Here is a 12,822-nt window from a genome sequence, read left to right as displayed (position 1 = left end):
TTACTTTTATTCTCCCACTATTGATAAGGACCTGGTTCACTGACTAGGTCACCAACTACAAGCAATTCCTGATTTTACTTAAATATCAGAACAGGACAGCCTCTGAGTTTTGCTCTAAGAGGTAAAGAAGAATTTCAACAACTGTCAGAGATCGTCTCTTGTTATCTAGAGCTCCCCTGGCTCAGTGTCTGGTTCACTGTGGGTGCCACGAGTTGGGAGCTGACCTAGTTCATAGACTTTGGGAATAAAGAGGGGAGATCTGTGCATCATTTGAAAACAAGTTTGTGGTTTACCAGCACACCAGCTTTTTCTTTTCATCCATATATTCCCCTAAGGCCACATGGTGCTCTGGGACTAGAAAATGGAGAAGTACAGTATGCTCCATGCTAGGACTAGATGGCTCTTTCTTCTACCTCCTGGGTTTGGTATTTCTTTAGGGTCATCATGCTACTCTTCTCATCTTCCTGATCTGTGGTTGTTCTGCAACGCCATACTCTCAGCTGCAATTGAAATGTCGCTGTCTGACCCTCAGCCTTACAGATGCAATATGCAGCCTTTCCAAATAACAATCCTAATAAGCAAAAATGTATTCTAGCCAACAGTGGGAGATGCAGAAGGAAGCAGATTCTGTATCCTCTGTGAAGAGATGGTCCTCCTTCCCATTACACATTTTCAGAGCACCCATTCCTTTTTTTTCATAGCACTTGTCACAATTGTAGCTATATAAATTAGTTGTGTCTCTATGATTAGACTGTGAGATCCAAGTACAGATTCCATGACTGTCTTATTTATCATTTTACACCAGTATTGGGCTCAAAGTCTAGCAGGCCATCAGTGCCAAAGGTATAATTGTTGAAGAAATAAATGAACTCTAGATGTTAGCTTTATACTTTAACTTTACAATATATAGTAGTTATCCCTTATTCATGGGGCTATGTTCCAAGACCCCCAGTAGATGCTTGAAACAGTGGATAATACAGAACTCTATATATACTGTGCTTTTTTTCTATACACGCAGACCTATGATAAAGTTAAATTTATAAATTTGGCACAGTAAGATTTTAATAACAATAACTAATAATAAAATAGAATAATTATAACAATATGCTATAATAACAATACTATAAAAGTTATGTGAATGTGAACTCTGTCTCCCCCAAAATATCTTATTGTGCTATGCTCACTCTTCTTCTTGTGCTGATGTAAGATGATAAAATGCCTATGTGATGAGAGGAAGTGAGGAAAATGACATAGACATTGTGACATAGCATTAGGCTACTGCTAATCTTCTGACCAAACGTCAGAAGGAGGATCGTCTGCTTCGGGTGATCCTGGGTCACCGAGCCATGATGATGTTAATGGCTGGATCTCAGAAGCAGATGATTTCAATAACTAATGGGCATGCAGTGTTTACAGTGTGGATACACTGGACAAAGGGATGATTCACATTCTGGGTGTGTGGAGCTGCGTTGTGCAAGATTTCCTGTTACTCAGAACAGCATGCAATTTAACACTTATGAATCGTTTATTTATGGAATTTTGTGTTTATTTATTTATTTTTTTTGAGATGGAGTCTTGCTCTGTCGCCCAGGCTGGAGTGCAGCGGTGTGATCTTGGCTCACTGCAACCTCTCCCTCCCGGGTTCAAGCAATTCTCCTGCCTCAGCCTCCTGAGTAGCTGATTACAGGCACCTGCCACCACGCTTGGCTGATTTTTGTATTTTTAGTAGAGATGGGGTTTCACCCCGTTGGCCAGGCTGGTCTCGAACCCTTGCCCTCAGGTGATCCGCCCACCTTGGTCTCCCAAAGCGCTGGGATTACAGGCGTGAGCCACCGCACCCAGCGTATGTAATATTTTGGACTGTGGTTGACTGTAAGTAACTAGAACTGTGGCTGGGTGGGGAACTACTGCAGATATATTTCTAACAACTGATATTTGGGGCACTTTTAGGAGTCAAGGATTGTAGTATGTATTTTTTTTTTATATTGCCTCACTTAATCTTACAAATGCTCTCTTAACTAGACATTTTCACCATTCACATTTTCAAGATGTTGAAACCGATATGAGTAATTCTTCTAAAATCACATATCTGGGACTGAGAAATCTTACAGAGATTCTAGAACCCAAATTTATTAACCACTGTTCTATATTGTCTCCTGGGATAAAGGGGTTCTGAAATATAGCAAAAATTCTAGTTTGAATCTAGTCTGGGCCAGTCAGGAAGAATTAGTAGATGCCAGGGCCTGGGGAACTAGAACCTATGGTAAGGAAGTGACACTAAAAAAGCTAAAGAAGCTTTCTCTTTCCTTCTTTCTTTCTTTCTCTTTCTTTTTCCTTCTTTCTTTCTTTCTCTTTCTTTCTTTCTTTCTCTCTCTCTCTCTCTTTCTTTCTTTCTTTCTTTCTTTCTTTCTTTCTTTCTTTCTTTCTTTCTTTCTTTCTTTCTTCCTTCCTTCCTTCCTTCCTTCCTTCCTTCCTTCCTTCCTTCCTTCCTTTCTTTCTTTCTTTCTTTCTTTTCTTTCACAGACGTCTTGGGATGCAAAGGGCCAAGGCATCGGCAACACTTGGTACCAGCTTCCACAACAACAATGAGAGGTGACCCCAGTGCTTCCACTACCAACAGGACATTATCACTTGCAGGCAGAAAAACAGACAAGAAAAATAGTGTATACCACATATTAGGACTCATCTGAGATGTGATGCAAGACTTTTTAGAAAGAATTTGAGGTGAGATGAGGCTGGGCTCTCTGCAGTAGTACAAGAGAAATACTATTTTGTGGCCCTTATAGGGACTTACTTGTAACCTAAGGACCTAGGATGCTGCTTGAGTAGCAGGACCAACCAATGTACCAAAGAATGGGCCTCACCCAAAGAGCTTTACAAATTTTATTAAAAATAAGAATGAGACACAACTCAGCAGTTGTACCTAGATTAGTGACAGAAGAACAGATGAGAATGAAGATGTTTTAGTAGGTTAACATAATAAATGCTCTCCCAGATACCTCATCACTGCTTACCTCTTTTGGAACTTAAAAATAACTTGGAGAAGATATGATCAAATATGAACTGACTAAGTTTAAGTTTCTGTGACCAGGCAAAATAAGATTCCTAATAGGAATTCAGTTAATTTATAGAAAAAGAAAATTATACTTTTGTAAATATGCCTAGTAGACTGACATATCCCTTACATGACTAAAACCCTATTATGCCAAAACATCTCTTCATTGACTCTCCCCATATTCCCAACCTACTTTCTCTTCTGGCCCCTCTAGTTTAGTGAGTTATATTGGCATCCATCTTTTTATCAGCTTTGAAATCTCAGAATCATCATTCATGCCTTCTCAATATATCATATGGCCAATAAAACCTGCCAATCCTAATTCTAAAATTCACCTTGCATCTCTTCTTTCTTTTTAGTTCTCACTACTAGTGATCAAGTCCTAGATTACTGGAATAGAATAATGTTGCATTAATAGATTGTGTTTATATAAAATTATATATCCCATAAGCTGAAAAATATACCTTATTTTCAAAACCACCTAACATTTTAACAAATATGAACTCTCAGGCCACACAGAATAATTATATAAAACCCCAAAAGCAATAAGATGGATCAAATTCTTGGGTTTCATGAAATTATAGCTAACATTTATATAATGTCTAAAATAGGGCCAAATACTGTTTAAGAACTTCACATATACTAACTCATATAATCCTAACAGTACCACAATGTAGGTACCTATTGCTATCCCATTTTATAAATAAGGAAGCTGAGATAGACAGAAAAGAAATAACTTGCCCAAGCTTGAACAGTTAATAAGTGGTAGGGCTGGGATATAGTACTATGGGTGAAACAACAATGTGGTTGTGGATGTAAATTAAGGGAGTAAATGTTAAAATGCACAAATGAAAATAGAATGTGAGCATTTATAAAATTTATGTTTATTTTCACCTGACCATCTAAACATGCAATTATAATAATTTTCATCCATCATGTTAATTATTCGTAGATAAGAGAGTTTAAGACACGTTTTTTCTCCTGGAGTCTGAAGAAGATGGAGTTAGAATTTTCACCACTTCGGTCCATCAATTTCAATGATCTTCAGTTTGCAGCAGATGCTGAAGTCAGCACAGTATCTAATTGCATGTTCATCAGCATTGCACTTCAGTCTGCAATGATAGTGTTCTGAAGGACATTCATTATTAGAAATGAAGCTTCTGGCTTTAAAAAGAGAAGACAAATTATATGACACAATATTACTTACTTTTTATTTTTAAATGTTTGAAATGTTTTATGATAAATTAAAAACATTAAAGAACTTTCCCAGAAAAACAAAAACAACAGCAAATGAATGCAAGAGAAAAAGTGGAGATGCTGAATAAAGACAAACGATGATTTCTTCTATAAAGAGAGTAGATAAATGAGGCAGTAGCTGGAAATGTACAGAATTTTAAATGAGAACTATTACCACATATTTCTACCTAAAATGAATTAACCAGCTTGGGGGTGGTGTAGAGATTCATAATGCAGGAAATAATGTTTAACTTCTGGAGTTAAATTCTTAAAAAAGTTATTGGGGATGGAATCTAGTGTAAGTGGAGGGGTTGGCCTTGAATCAGAGAGTGAAGAGAAGGTAGATTATGGATAAAGATAAAACTATGTGAAGACATATGGTGGTGGAAAAGTGGAAAATTTATCTTTGGGTGCTTCTCTATTCTAGGTGAAATTAGAAAAAAGAATCCTTAATTGAGAGAAGGGGTCAGAAGGAGTTGAGTCTTAGTTCCAGCTTCCCAGTGTATTTGGGCTCAAGGCCATGTCTCCTTTACTGAGGAAGTTACTGAGATATGCACAGGAGCCTATAACCCATAATCTCCCATAAATATTCCCTTTAAACCTATCAGTCATTCCCAAATCCTTTTGTTACAATTTATAAGTTGAAATAATTGCCATGACCAACATCGTGAAAGTTTCTCCTTATGTTTTCTTCTATAAGTTTTACAGTCTCAGGTAATTATGTTTAAATGTGTAGTTTATTTTGAGTTGCTTTTTGTGTGTAGTGTAAGATACAGGCCCAATTTTATTCTTTTGCATGTGAACATTCAGTTTTCTCAGTACCATGTATTGAAGAAACCATCTTTTCCCCACTATATATTCTTCGCATGTTTGTGGAAGGGCAGTTGACTCTAGAAGTGTGGGTTTATTTCTGGGCCCTCTATTCTCTTCCACTGGCCTATTGTCTGTCTTTATGCCAGTAGCACACAGTTTTGATTACTCTATCTTTATAATACATTTTGAAATTAGAAAATGTGATGCCCCTAGCTTTGTTTTTCTTGCTCATTGTTTTGACTATTCTGGGTCCTTTGTGGTTTTATATGAATTTTAAGATTGTTTTTTCTATTTCTTTCAAGAGTGCCATTAGGATTTGGACAGGGATTGTATATAATCTATAAATTGCTTTGAATAGTATGGATATTTTAATATTATTATGTCTTCCAATTCATGAACATAGGATATCTTTCCACTGATTTGTGTCTTCTTTAATTTCTTTCATGAATGTCTGCAATTTTTAATGTACCAGTCTTTCATCTTTTTGGTTGTTTATTCTTAAGTATCTTATCTTTTTCTTGCTATTGTGAATGGGATTTTCTTTACTTCCTTTCCAGTTGCTTGTTGTTAGTGTTATAGAAACACAACTGATATTTGTATGTTGATTTTCTATCCTGCAACTTGACTGAATTTGTTATTAGTTTTAATAATTTTGGGGGAGTGAAGTTTAGGGTTTTTTACAAAAAAATTATGTCATTTGGAAATAGATAGTTTTACTCATTCCCCAACCCCAACAGTTTGGATGCCATTTATTTCCTTTTCTTGCCTAATTGTTCTTGCTAGAACTTTTAGTATCATGTTAAATAAATGTGGCAAGAAGGGGCACTTTTGCCTTGTTCCTGATCTTAGAAGAAAAGCTTTTAGTTTTTCACCATTGAGTATGAGTGAGGAATTTCTTTTTACTTTTATTGTAAGGTAGGGTTACTGATGACAAACTCTATTTTTGTTTACCTAAGAAAATTATGTATTTTTACTTTAAATTTAAAGAGTAGGCTGGGTGAGGTGGCCTGCACCTTTAATCCTGACACTTTGGGAGGCCAAGGCAGGCAGATCACCTGAGGTCAGGAGTTCGAGACCAGCCTGGCCAACATAGCGAAACCCGGTCTCTACTAAAAATACAAAATTAGCTAGGCGTGGTGGTGGCTGGCTGAGTCACAAGATTGCTTGGACCCAGGAGGCAGAGGTTGCAGTGAGCCAAGGTCACTGCCACTGCACTCCAGCCTGGGTGACAAAGTGAGACTCTGTCTAAAAAAAAAAAGATAATTTTGCTAGGTAGAGAGTTTTAAGATAGTGTTCTTTTTCTTTTTAACATTTTAAATATTTCACTTTCCTCTCTTTTTGCTTATGTGGTTTAAGAGAAGGCTGATGTAATTCTTATCCTTGGTTGTCCATAGATAAAGATTTTTTCCCCTCCTGGCTTCTTTTAAGAATTTCTTTTTGTCTTTGATTTTTGGCAGTTTCAATATAATATGCCTATGTTTAAATTTTTGGTATTTATCTTGCTTGGTATTCTCTCAGCTTCCTACATATGTAGATTTTGTTTATTTTCAATTTTGGGAAAATCTCAGTCAGAATTTCTTGAAATATTTCTTCTGTTCCTTTCTTTCTCCTCCTCCTGATACTTCATTACACATATATTTTTCTTTTGTAATTGGCCTACACTTATTAAACATTCTGTTCTTTTTAATTCTTTTTTCTTTGCTTTTAAGTTTTGGAAGTTGCTATTTAAACTTCTTTAAGCTCACTGATTCTTTCCTTGATCATATCAGTCTATTGATGAATTCATCGTGATGGGCTAACCAGTGTTCCTCCAAAATTTGTATGTTGAAGTTCCAATCTTTAGTATCTCAGAATGTAATCATATTTGAAGATAAATTTTTTTTAAGGACTGATGAAGCTAAAATGAGACTCCCAGGGTATGGACCTCATGCAATATGGCTGATGTCCTTATTAAAAGAGGAAGAGACACCAGGAATGCATGTGCACAGAAAAAATGCAATCAGAGGACATGGCAAGAAGGCAACCAGCTGCAAGCCAAGACAGGCCTCAGGAGAAACCAAATGTGCTGACATTTTGATCTTAGACTTATAACTTCCAGAACTGTGAGAAAATGAACTTTTGTTATTTAAGGCACCCATTCTGTGGTACTTTATTATGATAACCCTATAGCAATGCAAGAATGGCCTAATACATCTATATTTATATCAGACAAAATTGACTTTAAGTGAAAAAATATAAAAAGAGACATAGAAGGTGATCATAAAATAAAAGGGCCAATTCAGCAAGAGGGTTTAAAAATCCCATATATGTATATATATGTACCCAGTAGTGGAATACTTAGATATATTAAAAATGTCATTAGAGCTAAAGAGAGAGATACACCTCAACATAATGATAACTGAGGACTTCAACACCCGACTTTCAGCATTGGACAGATCATCTAGGTAGAAAGCTAACAAATAATCATCGAATTTAATCTGTACCACAGACCAAATAGAATTAACAGACATTTACAGAACATTTCATCCAATAGCTGTGGAATACACATTCTTCTCCTCATCACATAGAGCATTCTCCGGGCTAGACCATATGTTAAGACACAAAACAAGTTTCAACAAATTTTGAAAAATCAACATTATATCAAGTATATTCTAGACAAAAATAGAATAGAACTAGAAATGAATACTAGGAAGAACTTTGGAAACCATACAGATAACATGGAAATTAAACAACATGCTTCTGAACAACCATTGAGTCAATGAAAAAACTAAGAAGAAAATAACAAATGTTCTTGAAATAAATGCAAATGGAAACACAACATACCAAAACCTATGGAATACAACAAAGAAAGTGCTAAGAGAGAATTTTATAGCAATAAATGCCTACCGCAAGAACATAGTAAGATTATAAACAAGCTACTATGCACCTCAAGGAACAAGAAAAACAAGAAAAAGTGAAATCCAAACTTAGGAGAAGGAAAGAAATATTAAAAATCAGAGCAGAACTAAGTGAATTCGAGATTTAAAAAATGCAAAGAATTAATGAAACAAATAGTTGACTTTTGGAAGAGATAAACAGACTTTATAAACTGCTAGCTAGAATAACCAAGAACAAAAGAGAGAATGCCAAATAAATAAAATCAGAAACAAAACAGGAGACATTACAACTGGTATAAAAGAAACACAATGGATCATTAGAGTCTGTTATAAACAACCATATGCTAAATAATCCATACGATGAATTTTTTTTTCCAACAACAATAATCAATCTAACTTTCCCAAATTGATTTTAAAATCCACCAATACTTTATAATAAATACATATTAAACTGTGGCTTATACCAGAGATTTAGATTATCAATTGACTTATTTATCTTTTCTGAAGCACATATTACGTCAGAGCACATTTTAATATTTATGTCAAGATTCCATCATTTATATAATTATACAGAATTATACTTTTCCTCCATGAATGTTGGTGTTTTATATTTTTATTGAGATATAATTTACTATAAAATTCATTCCTTTAGAGTGTTCCATTTAGTGAGTATCAGTGGATTCTTAAAATGGGATATACTGATGACCACTGAATGAAGGAATGAAGTACGAATATATGCCACAACATGGATGAATCTTGAAAACATTATGCTAAATGAAAGAAGACAGACATGAAGGATCACATATTTATTATTCTGTTCATAGTAAATGTCCAGAATAGGAATATACATAGAGAGAAAAATTAGATCAGTGGTTGCTAGGGACTGGGAGGAGGAGAGATTTCTTCTTGGGGTTATAAAAATATTCTGGAATTAGATAGTGGTAAGGGGTGCACAATTTTAAGAATACACTGATAACCACTGAATAGAACACTTTAAGGCAATGAATTTTACGGTAAATTGTATCTCAATAAAAATATAAAAAACCCACTAACATTCATGGAGGAAAGGCATAATTATTTGTAATTATATAAATAAGGGAATCTTGAATCATAAAGTATTATATAAATGAGGAAATCTTGAATTGTGAAGTGTTAAAATGTGCTTCAGAAATGATAAATAAGTCAACCGGTAATCTAAATCTCAGGTATAAACCACAGTTTAATATGTTTTTATTATGGAGTATTGATGAATTTTAAAATTAACTTGGGAAAGTCATATTGATTATTTAATAAATATGCTTATATATAATTGGCTAGTTATGTGGTTAAAAATTAAGGTGGAATCTTAACTCTCACCATACAAAAAGTAATTTCCATATACATTAAATGATATCATATGAGTTTTATTCCACTTTAAAGGAACACAGAGGCTAGGTCCTTGCCTGGATCAGTGGTGAAAGTATCCTGTGAACCAAGGATTATGGTGGAGTACCCACCTGTTCACCTCTAGCCCTTCTTCTAGTCATCATTCACTTTTCATTTTTCCAATTCTTTAAATTTCCTGTGTTCTGTGTGCATCCTCTCACCATCTTTTGATCAAACACAACTCTCAAGTAAGTTTATTTTTTATTATTATTATTTTTTGAGACAGGATCTCACTCTGTTGCCCAGGCTGGTGTGCAGTGGCATGACCTAAGCTGAATGCAGCCTTGACATCTCAGGCTCAAGCGATCCTCCTGCCTAGGCTTCCTGAGCAGCCAGAACCACTGGCACGTACCACTATACCTGACTAATTTTTTGTATTTTTTTTTTGTAGGGATGGGGTTTCACCCTGTTGCCCCCACCGGGCTGATCTAGAACTCCTGAGCTTACCCACCTCAAACTCCCCAAATGCTGGGATTATAGACATGAGCCACTGTGCCTGGCCTCAAGTGAGTTTATCATAGGTTAAATCACTGCAGTGAACCACCTTATTGATTTCTTTAGTATCAACTCTTCAATTCTCTGAGCAGCCTTCATGGTACAGTAAAATCTGCCCATGCCTAATTTATTTTCAGACTCTTGAAAGACCTTGCATTTTCTTTTACTTATATTTGTAGAGCTTTGGAATAAAAAAGTTTCTGTCTTACCTGGAGGAACTGCGGACATCAAGGAAAGGACTCCAAAGACAAAAAACAAGACCCTCATGGTTGAATAGGTAAAGCACGTTAGAGAGAATCAGTAGCTGAGATGAAGACGACTTCTGTGTACATTCATTCCTCTTAAGAGGTGAGTTGCTGAGTGATTATTGAACCTTTCAGGAGCAAGAACATTTCTGTGTTTCAATGAGATTTTATATCAGGAGACAGCATGCAATCGTCATGACCATGTCATTTAAAGTACATTTATCAAAGGTCAACAGGGTGTGTGCAAAGGTAGTAGAAAGCACAGCCATGGCAAAGGCAGGGGAGAGACTGTTGAAATATCAGCATTGTCTTACGCATTCTGGAGGAACTATAAAAGTTAAGGAAGCAGTTATAGAGGAAAAGCATTCATTTTATTTTTCTGATAATAGGAAGAAGCACGTAATACAACAGCATGCCTATTTATTAATATTTTGGCACTGTGTGTTAGCATGCTTAAGCAATGGAATTCAATTTGAAATTATAAACAGACTAGTGAGATACAGAAAAGCTTTTATTTGATTATCTTTCTGTCCAATCAATCGAATGAGATAAACTAACTTTTATACTGAAATCTAAGTTAACACAAATGGTTTGCACATCAGTTATATGTAATATGAGAGGAATTAAAGAAAGAAGAGTGGGCCTTAGGGAACCTATAATATACTTCGGAAAGCAAATAATACATGCAAAGAAACGGCAATGCAACACGAGCATATTTCTGACAAAGAGGCACAAATTACTTCTTAGACACTAAGGAAATGAACATAAACACCAGAATACTCTGGGTGCTGTAGGGAATGCTTAAAGAGGGTATGAGTAAACTTTATTTATTTATTTATTTTTTATTTAGAGGCAGGGTCTCACACTGTCACCCAGGCTGGAGTACAGTGGTGTGATCTTGGCTCACTGCAACCTCTGCCTCCCGGGTTCAAGTGATTCTTCTGCCTCAGCCTCCCAAGTAGCTGGGATTAGAGGCACACATCTCCATGCCTGTCTAAGTTTTGTATCTTTAGTAGCAACAGGGTCTTGCCATGTTGGCCAGGCTGGTCTTTAATGCCTGGCCTCAAGTGATCCACCTGCCTCGGCCTCCCAAACTTCTGGGATTACAGGGGTGAGCCACCACGTCTGGCCAGAATATCAACTTCAGAAACTGCAAAGTACATGCACATTCCTGGTCTTACTTGACCTTCATTCCTTTCTAGATGGTCTCACTACAGGTGAAGTAACTTTTCTCAGTACCAAGAAGGAAGTTCTCTTTCTGCCATGCCTTCTTCTTGGTGCTACTTCTATAATACTTCAGAGTGTTAGTGAATGGAACACGTGGTTACATTATTTCAGCAGGTCCTTCCTGCCTTTAGAGACTTTGAAAATGAAATCTTGAGTCAGGGATGGGGAGGTCTTGGAAGAGGCAAACTTCCCAAGTCTTAGCCTCAGGAGGGCCAGTGAGGGGCATGAAAGCTCTGGGGATGTTTTTCCCTAAACCTCCATTCAGGTCCTTCTTCCTGAGTTGCTGGGGCAGCAGTGCCTGGGCACAAGCCTCTGCCAGCACCCTAGAAACTCAAAGGGGGATCTTAGGGTCATTGTGCTGGTTATTGCTGACTGTTCCATTTACTGAAGCCAGAATGGCCTAGGATCATTAGCATCTCTGATCAAGAATCCAGAATTTACTGATTTTTCTCAGCTATCTGAGAATTATTTCTTTCTTGATCACGAGGAAAAGCTTTGGAAGTACAATTTACACTGCAAAGCAATACAATTTATGAGAACAAATAATCGAAATCCTTTATGGAACACTAAGGGCATAATTTTCACTGCTTGATATTTTCTATGAACATTTGTTTGCCAGCCTGATACAGGTTGGTGCAAATGTAATTGCGGTTTTTGCCATTACTTTCAATGGCAAAAATCACAATTACATTTGCTCCAACCTAAGAGATTTGGAGCCAGGAGGCAGGCTTGGAATCCTGCCCAGGAAGCCCAAGAACATTGTGTAACCCATGGGCTGGCAATCAGGGATATCAAAGAAGGGTCAGAGGAAGGTTCATTGCATTCTGGGGGTGGACCAGTAGGTACCAGATGAGCATTGAAAGATGGCTTAGATTGCAGAGGGCTTCAGCAAAGAAAGATAAAGTGCTTTGACCAATGACTTTCCTTAAAAGAACACCAAGAAGAAAATCAGATAGCTATCAAGCTATCAAATATAAGTTGTCACAGTAGAAAAAGAAAGAAGGCAATTTACCATTAGAGAATTAAATGTGACCTAGAAATTATTGCATTTTATTGCACATAACTCTCTAGGAAGGCACCGGATTTTCAATAAACAATTTATAATCAAGTATTCATTGTTTACCTTCCTTCCCTGCCTTCAGAAGTACTGACAGCTTTGGGGACTTCGATGCATTAATTATCTATTTTTCTTCTTGTTGCTGCTGGTTTTCTTTTTCTTATTTATTTATTTATTTGAGACAGAGTCTCACTCTGTCACCCAGGCTGGAGGGCAGCGACGTGATCTCAGCTCACTGCAACCTCCACCTCCAGGTTCAAGTGAATCTCCTGCCTCAGCCTCCCGCATAGCTGGGATTACAGGTGTGTGCCACCACACCCAGATAATTTTTGTATTTTTGGTAGAGATGAGGTTTCACCATGTCCACCAGGCTGGTCTTGAACTCTTGGCCTC

General features: G+C 36.7%; 1 protein-coding gene across 1 annotated transcript; it reads right to left on the bottom strand.

The window, feature by feature from the left end:
- Positions 1 to 4,067: 4,067 nt before the first annotated feature.
- On the bottom strand, positions 4,068 to 10,167 carry LOC129042741 (beta-defensin 131A). The gene is made up of 2 exons (XM_054499031.2): positions 10,110 to 10,167; positions 4,068 to 4,219 (listed from the first exon to the last, which is right to left on the bottom strand). Exons 1-2 carry the CDS (start codon positions 10,165 to 10,167, stop codon positions 4,068 to 4,070), a joined length of 210 nt encoding a protein of 69 aa, XP_054355006.1.
- Positions 10,168 to 12,822: the final 2,655 nt, after the last annotated feature.

Source organism: Pongo pygmaeus, chromosome 7 (assembly GCF_028885625.2).
Source record: "Pongo pygmaeus isolate AG05252 chromosome 7, NHGRI_mPonPyg2-v2.0_pri, whole genome shotgun sequence".
In the NCBI taxonomy this organism is placed as follows: domain Eukaryota; kingdom Metazoa; phylum Chordata; class Mammalia; order Primates; family Hominidae; genus Pongo; species Pongo pygmaeus.
The sequence above is the reverse complement of the archived record's forward strand: the minus strand, read 5'-3'. Positions and strand labels throughout refer to the sequence as shown.